Source organism: Vitis vinifera, chromosome 19 (genome assembly GCF_030704535.1).
Source record: "Vitis vinifera cultivar Pinot Noir 40024 chromosome 19, ASM3070453v1".
NCBI classification, from domain to species: Eukaryota; Viridiplantae; Streptophyta; class Magnoliopsida; order Vitales; family Vitaceae; genus Vitis; species Vitis vinifera.
This window is the reverse complement of record NC_081823.1, coordinates 4,868,198-4,881,931: the sequence shown is the minus strand read 5'-3', so window position 1 is coordinate 4,881,931 and position 13,734 is coordinate 4,868,198. Positions and strand designations below refer to the sequence as shown.

Here is a 13,734-nt window from a genome sequence, read left to right as displayed (position 1 = left end):
AAAAGTAAAGGAATGGAGTCTGCCCTCGCAAGATGCCGCGTATGCACCTTCTCCTCAAAATGGAGGAGAGCGGCCATAATCAAATGATGGGGGCCAAAATAGTAGCCCTCAGAGATACGGAATAATGCCTCCATAATAGCCCCTCGTCTCTGTACTTTATGTTGAAGAGGAAAAAGATTGGCGCGAAGCACCACATCAACTAGGAGCATCTGTGGGGGAAGCTCTCTCCTCAAAATGGTCCTCTGGGAAGATGTCCCTCGAGATAGGATACGAACCATGTCCCACTCAGAAAATGGGACCCAGCGTCTAAATGTAGCGGGATCTACTGGTGCAAAAGGGATATGGAAGGCATCGGCAATCTGTCTAGCCCCCAAAATACTCTGGCGTCTATCAATGGTAAAAAGGATCGAGGCAGGTACCGGGACGCCACGAGTAGTCATAGACTGGTAAAAGTCTAAAGCTACTCGAGGATAAAAGAACTAGGGCAGAGTCATAAAGGGTATAAGATGGTACCTCTCAAGTAGGCGGTATGAATCCCGCAACTCAGGCTGCTGTCGCATAAGAGAGTGATCGAAATATGCCTCGACATGAAAGTCTCTCGATCGGCAATCTGAATTGCCCTCAATGGGCAAGTTGGGTCTACGGCGCCTGGCGGAAGAAGGCTGAGACTGTGAATCCCGAGGTGCTCTGGAGGAATCTCCTGGCTCTGAAGTCTTGGCTCTCTTTGTAGGAGGACTCCGAGGCGGAACTTGTGGTGGGGCCACAGACGTGGCAGATGCTTTCCTCGTATGGTATCTGCTCTGAGGGGCAGAATCAGGTAAATGTGAGGGTGCAGCTAGTGGGGCCCGCACAGGGGCAGCTCTCTGACTGCTCTGGGGGGCTGTGGTAGATCCTCCTCGGGTCTTCGGCATGATGGAGCGATGAAATGAGGCGCAGAGGCTTGGGATTAGGGAAGGTAGGGATGGAGAAGCTGAGATTTTTGCACGGGGGGGGGGGGGTGGCGTGCGAGATTTTCGCACAGGGGAGGGGGGGTGTGCGAAATTTTCGCACAGGGTACTATTCACCCGTGCGTTTGAAGAATTGGGGCTTGTTTGAGATGGTGAGAATTTGTGGCCTTTGAGGGTGGGAAAAGCTGGCTTAGGTATGAAAAAGATTTGTCATGATGAATAGGCTTGAAAATTGGGAGCTTTTCAAGAGGAAAATTGAAGATTGGGAGCTCCCATGGCCGGCGGCAATGGGTTTCTTATGAAGAAACCATGGCTTGAATGCTTATGGTTTAGGCTTTGGTTTGGTAAGAACAAGGTTTGGATTGAATTGTGGATGGATTTAGAGGGTTGGGTGAAGATTTGAAAGGATTTTGATGGTGGAAGGATATGAAATTGCCGAAAATGGGAAGTGGTGAATAGTAGATGCTGCGGCTATGGAGTGGAGCTATGGATAATGGCTGCCATAGTGGTGCTGATGATGATGGATGATGAAGGAAATGAGCTTTGTGGATGGAAATGGGTGATCGGAAGAGAGGCTTTGAGAGAATTGAAGAAGAAGCTAAGACTTTGAAGTGGAGAACAAAGCTTTTAAAGAGAAAAATGAATTTCGCACAGGGGAAAATGGTGTGCGAAATTTTCGCATACCTGTGATTCTCTAAGACAGAGAGCATGGTTTTGAAAATTGGCGCAAAAAACGAATTCGCACAAGGTTCGCACAAGGTTCGCATTCTTGTGAAATTCGCACAGGGGACCGAGAGCATGTAATTTTTGAAAAGTGGTGCAAAAATGGAATTCGCACAGGGTAAATGGTGTGCGAATTTTGCTGAGCCTTGTCTTTTCTCCCTTGTTTTCCCTTGTTTTCACCAAGACTTCATTCTTCAAGCCTTCCTACCCACATGTTAGCACAAAAAACACAATTCAAACCACATTAGAATGAAATTAAAGTCAAAAATAGAAATCAAAACATGCATAAACACAAGAAAACACTAGATTAAACTAAAATCAACTTAAAAGAAAACAAAAAGAGGATGAACTTTTTAGTCTTTGGAGAGACTAAGTTCAACCATGAACCAAGTGTTTTCATGTTGGAAGTGGATCAAGGAGGATGAATTCCTCCTTGTCTCGGGAAAAAGATTCAATATAGGGTTTGAGACGATGCCCATTAACTTTGAAAGTTCGAGTGCTATTGAAGTTGAGTAGTTCCACTACTCCATTTGGTTGCACTTCATGAATTATGAAAGGACCCGTCCATCTTGATTTCAATTTTCCCGGAAAAAGATGAAGCTTAGAGTCATAAAGTAAGACTCTTTGTCCCTTGGCAAAATTCTTTTGATTTACCAATTGATCATGCCATTTCTTCAACTTCTCCTTTGCAATTTTTGAATTGAGGTAAGCATCATTCCTCATTTCCTCCAATTCATTCAAATCCAAACATCTTTTCAACTCGGCTCTTGTCAAATCCATGTTGAGTTTTTTGATTGCCCACCATGCTTTGTATTCAATCTCCACTGGAAGATGGCACGCTTTGCCATAAACAAGGCGATAAGGGGACATTCCAAGAATGGTCTTGTAAGCGGTCCTATACGCCCATAAGGAATCTAGGAGCTTAATAGACCAATCCTTCCTATTCACATTCACCACCTTCATTAATATATTCTTAATCTCCCGGTTGGCTAACTCAACTTGGCCACTTGTTTGAGGGTGATAGGGTGTAGCTACCTTGTGCTTAACCCCATATTTGGCTAGAAGAGTCTCAAAAGGTTTATTGCAAAAGTGGGTTCCTCCATCACTGATAATGGCCTTAGGCACTCCAAATCTTGCAAAGATGTTGTCCTTGAGGAATTTAAGAACCACCTTATGATCATTGCTCCTACATGGGATTGCTTCTACCCACTTAGAGACATAATCCACTCCCACCAAAATGTAGGAATGTCCAAATGACATTGGAAATGGTCCCATGAAGTCTATCCCCCAAACATCAAAGACATCCACTATCAAGATGGGATTCAAGGGCATCATATTTCGGCGTGTTAGCTTACCAAGCCTTTGACACCGATCACATCCCTTGCACATAGAGTGGGCATCCTTGAAAAGAGAGGGCCACCAAAAACCTGATTGGATCACTTTGATTGCTGTTTTCTAGGAGGCAAAATGACCTCCACATGCATTATCATGGCAATGGGAAAGAATTCCTAATTGCTCTTGTTCAGGAACACATTTCCTTATGATTTGATCCGCACAATATTTGAAGAGAAAGGGCTCCTCCCAATAATAGGCATGGATCTTAGCAAAGAAATGCCTCTTGTCTTGGGCACTCCACTCACTTGGTACTTCTCCAGTAACCAAGAAATTTGCAATGTGAGAATACCATGGAGCTACCTCTATTGACATGAGAGACTCCTCAGGGAAGTCATCATTGATAGGCAGACCATGTGAGTCATGTGATATCACAAGTCTTGACAAGTGGTCAGCTACCACATTTTCTACTCCCTTTTTATCCTTGATTTGGAGATTAAATTCTTGGAGCAAAAGGATCCATCTTATCAATCTTGCCTTGGCATCTTGCTTGGTTAGCAAGTACTTCAAGGCGGAATGGTCAGTGAACACCACTATAGAGGACCCTACCAAATAAGCACGAAACTTATCCAAGGCAAAAACTACTGCCAACAACTCCTTCTCAGTAGTTGTGTAGTTCCTTTGAGCCTCGTTCAAAGTTTTGCTCGCATAATAAATCACATAGGGCTTTCCATCTTCTCTTTGCCCTAAGACAGCCCCCATAGTAAGGTCACTTGCATCACACATTACCTCAAAAGGTAATTTCCAATTTGGGGCTCTCACTATTGGTGCTGTTGTGAGGAATTGCGTCAGTTCCTCAAAACTCTTCTGACACTTCTCATCCCACACAAACTTGGCATCTTTTACCAAGAGTTCACAAAGAGGCTTTGAGATTTTTGAGAAATCCTTAATGAACCTCCTATAGAACCCGGCATGTCCTAAGAATTGCCTAATTCCTTTAACATTTGTGGGAGGTGGCAACTTAACAATTAGCTCCACCTTTGCCTTATCTACCTCAATGCCCTTCTTGGAGATGATATGTTCTAAGACAATTCCCTGTTGTACCATAAAATGACACTTCTCCCAATTTAGCACTAGGTCTTTCTCAATACATCTTTGGAGAACAGCTTCTAAATGCAACAAACACTCCTCATAAGAACTTCCATAAACAGTGATGTCATCCATGAAGACTTCCATGATGCGTTCCACCATATCACTGAAGATGCTTAGCATACATCTTTGGAAAGTTGCAGGAGCATTACATAACCCAAAGGGCATTCTCCTATACGCAAAAGTACCAAAGGGGCAAGTAAAGGTTGTCTTTTCTTGATCTTCCAAATCAATCTTTATTTGGAAGTACCCCGAGTACCCATCCAGAAAACAGTAGAAAGGATGTCCTGAGACTCTCTCAAGGACTTGGTCCATGAAAGGCAAAGGAAAATGGTCCTTCCTAGTCACTGAATTCGACCTCCTATAGTCTATACACACTCTCCATCCTGAGGTAGGACGTGTAGAGACTTCCTCCCCTTTCTCATTCTGGACCACAGTGATTCCAGATTTCTTTGGGACTACTTGGGTGGGGCTCACCCACAAACTGTCTGAAATGGGATATATGATCCCAGCTTGGAGTAGCTTCAGAACTTCACCCCTCACCACCTCTTGCATGTAAGGATTCAACCTCCTCTGGGGCTGCCTCACTGGTTTTGCATCATCCTCCATATAGATATGGTGGGTGCACACCAAATGGCTAATCCCTTTCAGATCAGAAATTTGCCATCCAATGGCTTTCTTGCATTTCCTGAGGACTCCCAAAAGATTATCCTCTTGATCAATAGTAAGAGTTGAAGAAATCACCACTGGACATTTCTCATTTTCCTCCAAATATGCATATTTCAAATCAACAGGAAGTGGCTTCAAAACAAGTTTTGGAGGGTCCTCCACAGTTGCTTCTTGTGAGTCTTCCTGGTTGAACAGTGGTAAGATCTCTTCCCGTCTCCTCCAAGGAGACATGATGGCTAGAACATCAGAGGGTTCAGGTAACCCTTCTTCAAACATTTCAAGGTTTTCACTCAAGCTCTCTTGTAAATTCTTGTCACAATGCTCTTCAACCAAGGTGTTGATCAAGCACACCTCCTCCAATCCTTCCTCTTCTTCTGGGTGAAGATGCCTCTTGCATAGGTGGAATATGTTTAATTCCAAGGTCATATTCCCAAATGTGAGCTGCATCACCCCATTTCTACAATTGATAATGGCATTGGAGGTAGCTAAGAAAGGTCTCCCAAGGATGATTGGTACATAGTTTGCTTCCTTCACAATGGGATCAGTATCAAGCACAACAAAATCCACAGGATAGTAGAATTTGTCCACTTGAACTAGAACATCCTCTATCACCCCTCTTGGGATTTTGACTGACCTGTCAGCTAGGGAGAGAGTGATGGCTGTGGGCTTCAATCCTCCAAGTCCCAGTTGCTTGTACACAGAGTATGGGAGCAAATTCACACTTGCCCCCAAGTCTAGTAAAGCTTTCTCCACATGTGTCCCTCCAATGTTGACTGAAATGGTGGGGCATCCCGGATCTTTGTACTTAACTGGAGACTTACTCTAAATGATAGCACTTACTTGCTCAGTGAGGAATGCATTCTTTGTCACATGTAACCCTCTCTTGACCGTGCACAAGTCCTTTAGAAACTTTGCATATGTGGGGACTTGCTTGATCATATCAAGTAAGGGTATATTCACCTTCACTTGTCTCAAGACTTCAAGAATTTCTGATGAATTCTTGATTTCCTTCTTTCCATGTAAAGCTTGAGGAAAAGGGGGAGGCATATGTTTCTTCATCATATCCTCTTTAATCACTATCCTTGGCTCTTCTTCAATGCTTGATTTGGATGCACTTTTCTTCCCACTCTTCTCTTCTTGGTTATTGCTCTCTTTGACCAAGGTTTTCTTTGACATGAGTTCTTCATCTTGCTTCACCTTAGGCAGGGGTTGATCAACCTCTTTTCCACTCCTTAAAGTGATCACAGCTTTAACCTCCCTCAACTTTGAAGACTCCCCCTCTTGGGTTTCAACTTCATGAACACCCTTGGGATTTTGGCTTGGTTGAGAGGGAAACTTTCCCTTCTCATTCATAGTGTTGAGGTTGGTAAGCCTAGAGATGGAGTATTGAATATTATCTATCTTCTGAGATAGATCATTTTGCATCCCCTCCATTCTCTTAATTTGAGAACTCTCAACATTTTCAATCTTTTGATGCAATTGGGAGTTGATTGCCTTTTGTTCACCCACAAAGTCACCCATGACTTTACTTAGGTTCACAATGGCTTGCTCCACTGCAGAGGTTTGTTGAGGTGCTTGGGTTTGGCCTTGTGGTTGGTATGGAGGTGGTCTTGGTTTCCAAGAAAAATTTGGATGGTTTCTCCAGCTTGAATTATAGGTGTTTCCATAAGGTGCATTGTTGTTAGGCCTAAATTGCCCCACAACATTGGCTTGATCACCTAACATCTCTCTCACAGCTGGCATGGTTGGGCACTCATCTACCACATGATCACATGATTGGCAAATGGTGCATGGCATGGCATGGGCTTGGGTCTCGGAAATGGCTTGGACTTCATGCATCTTTTTCAACTCAAGTTCTTCCAATCTCCTTGCTATTGTTGCCACTTTAGCTTTCATGTCCATGTCTTCACTTAATACATACATTCCACCTTTTGGATTTTGGGTTGGTTGAGAGGGAAACTTCCTTTTCTCTCTTGAGTTGGGCTCATCCCATCCTCTTGACACTTCAGACACATAACTTAAAAAGTCCATGGCTTCTTCCGGATTCTTGCTCATAAAATCTCCCCCACACATGGTTTCAAGAATTTGCTTCATGGAGGAAGACATTCCATCATAAAAATAGCTCACCAAGAGCCATGTATCAAAGCCATGATGAGGACAAGCATTGATGGCCTCCATATACCTTTCCCAACATTCATGGAACTTCTCATTTTCTTTAGCAGAAAAATTTGAGATTTGTCTCTTCAACCCATTGGTCCTATGGGTGGGGAAAAATTTCTTCAAAAATTCGGCCTGAAGATCAACCCAATTCCTTATGCTCCTTGGCCTTAAAGAATTAAGCCATATTTTTGCCTTGTCCTTCAAAGTAAAAGGGAATAGCTTGAGTCTCATCAAGTCTATTGAAGCTCCTCCCTCTCTAAAGGTATTGCAAACCTCCTCAAACTCCTTGATGTGGGCATATGGATTCTCACTCTCCATTCCATGGAAAATTGGTAGAAGGGGCACAATATGGGGCCTTATAACCAGCTGCTCAAGAGGAGGTATGATACATGAGGGTGCACTCATCCTTGGTGGGTGCATTCTATCCCTCATGGATAAATATGCATTGGGATTACCCCCTTGACCTTGTTGAGAATTCTGATCCTCTGATGGAGGGTCTATGATGTTAACACAAATATCCAACTCTGTGTCTTGAGGATTCTCAATCCTTACTAATCTTCCCTCTTGGTCCCGAATCCAATAGGGCATGCACAAGTTATTACTTACCTGAAATAAAACAGAAACAACAAAAACAAAAGAAACCTAGAAAAAAAAAAGTTAAGGTTAGAAAGAAAATGAAAATAAACCTAACAAAAATAAAATGAAAGGAAATGAAGTTAGTGAAAAAGGAATTCACCAAACTTGTGATGGAAATCACAAGTAGCCTCTAAAAGGTTGCATCACTGTATTGTGGCACCAGTCCCCGGCAACGGCGCCATTTTGATTCGCATGTAACTCCAAATGGGTCATTTAATCAAAAACATTTATAAAACCTATGACCTCATACTAATGTAGCAAAGCTACTATAGTATAGTGGCTCTAGGGTCGAACTCTGGGATGGGTTTTCATTCTACCAGTGATATACTCAAAATTAGAAATTGTATTTAATGATTTCCTTAATCAAAAACTTAAAGTTTAAAAGAAAATAAAATTTGTTTTGAAAGTGTTTGAAACTAAACTAACATAAACTAATTAAAAATGGAAGAAAGAAAGTCTCCCGGAGCTCAGGATTGCTAGGATCAAGTTTAGAATGCAAAGTGGAAAATTCCGGATTTTTCTCCTCGCATTGGGGATTTAACCTATAGTTATTTCCCGAACCGGTATAGGTTTAACAATGAAGATTTAATCCATAATAATCAATATAAATGGTAGTCAAAGTCCATTAATGGCTTTAGACACTATAGGTCTTCACCTTGAACCGCTTTCCAATGACTCGTACATGATAACTAATGGACTAATATGGATCTAGCAATAAGCATCCATAAAGACCTGAAGCTTACCATGTATTGGTCATTCAAAGTGATTCTAAGGGATTTAAAGCAAAACTTTGGATTTAAAAGCCATTATGAATTCCAACTACCTGAATTTAATGCACGAGCGTTTTCCACCTTGCATCTGGACTTTTCACCTAGCTTCCATCACTCCAAGAAACCGAAAGTTTAGCCTCTCATCCTCCGGGCAAACATCCTTAGAGGTTGTTTGGCTTCCAAGAAAAAGAAAATAGTAAAGAGCAAAGAGAACGAGAGAGCTCTGTAAAAATTCTAAGTGTAAAAACGTAATACGTATTCCATATCCAAGAGGTAATTTCCACCCCTTATATAGTCTTTACAAAAGCAAAAGCTTGTGATTGGTTAGTTACAAGGATAAGAAAGGAAATTACATCAAAAAATACATAGGAAAATATCTAAAGTGGAGTCGGCAAAAACAGAGCAAAATTTGCACCACGCAAGGGGTGTGCGAATTTCGCACACCATTCGCACAGCTAAGGGGGTGTGCGAAATTTTCGCACACCTGGAGCAGTTGTCTTCCGAAAGCCATATCTTCCTCGTTTCAGCTCCAAATCATACACGGTTTGAAGCGTTGGATTCTTAACTTCCTGAGATTTGAAATGGTATATAGCATGTAGAAAATGGACTTCGGGAAGTGCTCCAAAAGTGCCAACGAAGACTGCAGCTGTTGTCCTCTGTTTTCCTCCTTGCTTCTCTTTGCTTTTCTCCTTTGATTGGCTTGTCTTAATGATCCAAAAAGATGTCAAAACACTAAAACTAGCCACAAATATGATTATAAGACATTTCTAGGTCCTTAACATGCCAATTGGACTAAAGATGGAGAACTACTACACAAAAGTGCTTAAAACATAATGCATTAAAGGTGTAAAATAGCACTTTTTGGGTAGTAATCAAGAGTCTAACTGTAATCTGAAAAGACCAATAGCCTTGACTGCAGCCTTGTTGCCATTTCCCACATAGATGTATCTTTCACCATCAGTTGGCATTCGGCTCCTTAGGCAACCCTGCATAGTGACACTTATGTGAGTAGTTGCACCCGTATCTATCCACCAAGTGTCAGTAGGCACTACAGCTAAATTAATTTCTGAACAAACAAAGTTGAGAAGTGTACCTTTCTTTTCACGCCAAGCAGCGTATTTGGTACATGTCTTCTTCATATGACCAGCCTTCTTGCAAAAGAAACAAGTGATCTCCTTATCTTGTTTCTTTTGCTCCTTTTGCTTTGATGTCCCAGAAACTGCAATTTGTTTTCCTTTATTGTCCCTCTTTCTTTTCTTGTTGGTACCAAATCCCTGAGATGTGGAAGCCAAGTGAGCACTTTCTATCTTTTCTTGCTTCAATCTCTCTTCCTCTTGCACACATTGAGCAATAAGCTCATACAAAGTCCATTTTTCCTTTTGTGTATTGTAACTGATTTTGAATGGACTGAATTGTGTAGGTAGAGAGATCAAGACCAAGTGCACGAGTATGTCTTCCGACAACTCTAACTTTAGTGCCTTGAGTCTCGTTACAAGATTAGACATTTCCATAATGTACTCCCTGATATTCTCTTTCCCTTTATACCGCATAGAGACAAGCTTACTAAGAATAGTGCTTGTCTCAACCTTTTCGTTTGCAGCGAATCGGTTTGCTATTTGGTCCAAGAATGCCTTGGCTTGGGTTTCCTCAGGTATTGCACCCCTTATTGCTTCTGGAATTGAGTGCTTCATAATCAATAGACTCATGCGATTGGATCGCTCCCATTTTTCCATAGTAGATCTTTGCTCAGCAGTGCTGGTACTAGTAAGATCTGAAGGGCGATCCTCCCTTAATGCAAAGTCTAAATCCATGCACCCGAGCACAATTATAACGTGCTCTTTCCATTTCTTGAAGTTTGTGCCATTAAGCACAGGAATGTTATTAACATTTGCAGATATAGAAGATGCTGAATTCATAATAATAAAGCTCACAATTAGTCACATAAGCATCATACATACATGAATAAATATACATCATGCAAGATACCTAGCACAAACATTAATATTCAGTCTTTGGACAAAAATATTAACTTGTAATTGATATCCTTATACAAAATTAATTCATAAATATTGACAATAAAACCGAAAAACAATATGTTTGTCTTTGGACTAACATATCGAATGCAAGATAAACATTATATGTCATATATTTATGATTTCTTTATTTATTATCATATAAAAAATAATCTTCCTTTGGACCAATTATTTTATACAATAATACCATGTTTCATACTTCAAAATGAATAAAATTGTGTAATATAAGTCACTTTGGCAACAAATATATAGATAATCTATTCAATTTGAAGCGTTAAACATAAACGCAACAAGAAATAATAAATTCTAGAAAAAGAATACAAAAATTCATCAAAACTATAGTTATATAATAGTACAAAATTCAAAAACATAAAAAGTCCCATAGCCTAGTTGGTCAAGCACAAGATTGAAAACCTTGTGGTTGTGGGTTCGAGACCCACTGGTGCCCTTTTTTTTTTTTTTTTTTTTACAAAAACGCCATTCATGGCGTTGGCCTCCAATAGCAGTGCGCCCTAAATGGCGCTGGAGACGATGCCGGAAGTGGCGCCTCAGAGCACGACCCCGGAACGACGTCGGAGGCTGCGCCTGCAGCGCGCACAGGCCACGCCTGAAGCACGCCGCCTGAAGTGCGCCGCCTGAAGCACATTACCAACGCGCCTGAAACGCGCACCACCAGTGCGCCTGAAACGCGCACCACCAGTGCGCCTGAAACGCCCACCACAGTGTGCCTGAAACGCGCAGACCGTGCCTCAACAACACTGCCTGAACCGCGCCCCAGGCCACGCGCATAAGTCGCGCACAGGCCGCGCACACCAGAGGCACCAAAACGGTGCCGGAGACGGCGCCTTGAGTGGCGCTCTCCAACACCTCCAATGAGGCCTGAACGGCACCGCTAATGGTGCCTCCATTGTGGTCTAAACAGTGCTACAAACTGCGCTGGAGTGGCGCCTTAAACGGTGTTGCAAACGGCGCTTTAACGGCGCCGGAGTGGCGCCTCAAGCGCTCCCTGAACGGTGCCTCCATTGGCGCCTAAACCGTGCCTGAATTGCGCCTCAACGGCGCTGCAGTGGCGCAACCGAAACTGCGCTCCAATGGTGTCTGAACGACGCCTGATATGGCGCCTGAAGACAGCACCTGAAGCGCGCCTGAAAGGTGCCTGTAATTGCCCAAATTTTTTTTTTTTTTTTTTGTTTCTGATTTAACAAAAGTTTTTTTGGTGAAAAATGGGAGGCTCTGATACCAATTGTTAGATTTCTAAATCCATTATCACCCAAAACACAAAACAGGATATATGTATATCAAGCATTCATAAAACATTCCTTTGATCTTTTATCTTTGGATAGAGATCCAACCTGAATCCATTTTGACGCTTTTGATGAAGACGGTATGGATCTTCTAAGAGCAACGGAGGGCACCACCTCTTTCACTGTATTCTCTCAGGCAATGGGAGCGGGAGAGAGAGAGCGGTTCAGTTCTTTTCAAAAGATGTGATTATCCAAAAGACACAAACCAAAGCCCTTTTATACCCTCCTGCCTTAGGGACCATACCCATTGGTTATTGGGCCTCACGGGCCTTAGGCCCATCATCTAAAGCCCGTGATGGCATTGGGCTCTACACATTAGGTGGCCCATACTCAAGATTAAATCAGAAATTGCATGTTAAAAGATAGCTTAATCCTGGACAATGTTTAATATATTGTCGGTCCACATTTATTCTATCAGACTCAGTGTTGGACCTTTTAACAACCTTTTGCTTACGTGAACTCCATGAGACAATGTTAGGACCAAGAAAAACATAGACGCCATTAGCAGACCTTGGATCATCAACACATCTGACCCAATCAGCATCTGAGATGCTAGTGAGACTGAATCCAGAAGCTGATTGAATGTGCAGGCCATGATCAATACTCAAATGCAAGCATCTCAGAACTCATTTACAAGCTTTCCTATACATATCAGTGGGACAATGTAAAAATCGACTTAAGTTATTTACAATGTAAGATACTTCTAGTCGAGTAATTGTGATGTATCATAATGCCCCTACAGTGTTGTGATACAACTTCTCATTGTTCAACTTAGGTCCAGTAGATCTGGATAGCTGTAGGCCCATAATTGCTAGTGTAGGGCAACTTTTAGCTTGTTCCATGCATGTTCCGTGTCTTGTGGAACCCCAAAGCACTTCAATTCCAAGAAAGAATGCAAAGCTCCCAAGTCCTTTAGTGAAAAGGGGCTGTGATGATCTAATTATGATCAGTGTGAGTTGTTAATTGATTGAGATCATTCTTCCCTCATCGCAATGTATGAGCTATTTGTTGATTGAGAGTATTCTTCCCTTATATGAGATTATTCTTTCCTTATATCCATATCCCGTAAGGGATTACAAGAAGTCATTGAAGCTCAAGAAGCCTCGGGACTTGTGAGTGAACAAAGTGGTCCCTTTTTGATTTTTATACCCCTTATTGATTTTCATACCCCGAGAGCACAACCAATTTTCTTGCAGTTCTGGCCGACTGTGATGACTTTGCTCAAAGCTTGATTCAAATGTCTAAGGTGGCACGAGTCTACACGCCCATATAAATTTGAGTCCAAAGCTGGTAACAAGTCGCGTGAGAATGGTTCCAAAGTTGGAAAAAAAAAAAAGAGAATCTTAATAACAATTAATAGCCATCATGCGTGTCTTTTGGGCCAGTTAGTTCAAAAGTCTTCGTAGCACATCCAGACAAGTCATGAAAGCTACTCCTCATTTTTCTCTGTATGCATTTTTATTTTCAATCCTACTAGTGGCTGTGACATGTCCTATAAACTTTGGCTAGCAAAGGGATTTTTGGTAAGTATACCGTAGTTTAAAAAAATAATTCATACACTATCCTAGTCAAAAAAATATTTCCAAATTTATTGTAGTTTTTGTTAATTAGGAAAGAGAGATTGAATTTGAAGTAAAAATGGTCACTTGAAAAGATGATTTATTTCCTTTAAAAAAATATATATACAAAGATCATCTTGAAGAAGAGGAAATTTCTAAAATATCTTTTTTTTAAAAAAAATTATAGGCTAAAATTGTATTTTGAAGAGATGATTTCTTTTTTAAAATTCTAGGTAAAAATGGTCTCTTTATATTTCTAAAAATTCTTTTAAAAAATATTCAAACAAAATTTGTCTCTTCATATGATTTCTTTTTATTTAATTATGTAAAATAAATTATTAGCTAAAGGAAAAAAAAAAAAACTCAAAAGACAATTTCTTACAAAAAAAAAAAAAAAGAAAGAAAAATTAAAGGAAGAAATTTTCTCTTCAAGTGACGTTTTAAAAAAATTA

The 13,734-nt window shown here is 41.2% G+C and overlaps 1 protein-coding gene across 1 annotated transcript; it reads right to left on the bottom strand.

Annotated features, from left to right (window-relative positions):
- Nucleotides 1-9,265: 9,265 nt before the first annotated feature.
- Nucleotides 9,266-10,465, bottom strand: LOC132253410 (uncharacterized). The gene is made up of 2 exons (XM_059735339.1): nucleotides 9,480-10,465; nucleotides 9,266-9,372 (listed from the first exon to the last, which is right to left on the bottom strand). The coding sequence occupies exons 1-2, from the start codon at nucleotides 10,300-10,302 to the stop codon at nucleotides 9,344-9,346; spliced, it is 852 nt and encodes a 283-aa protein (XP_059591322.1). The 5' UTR covers nucleotides 10,303-10,465; the 3' UTR covers nucleotides 9,266-9,343.
- Between the last annotated feature and the right edge of the window lie 3,269 nt (nucleotides 10,466-13,734).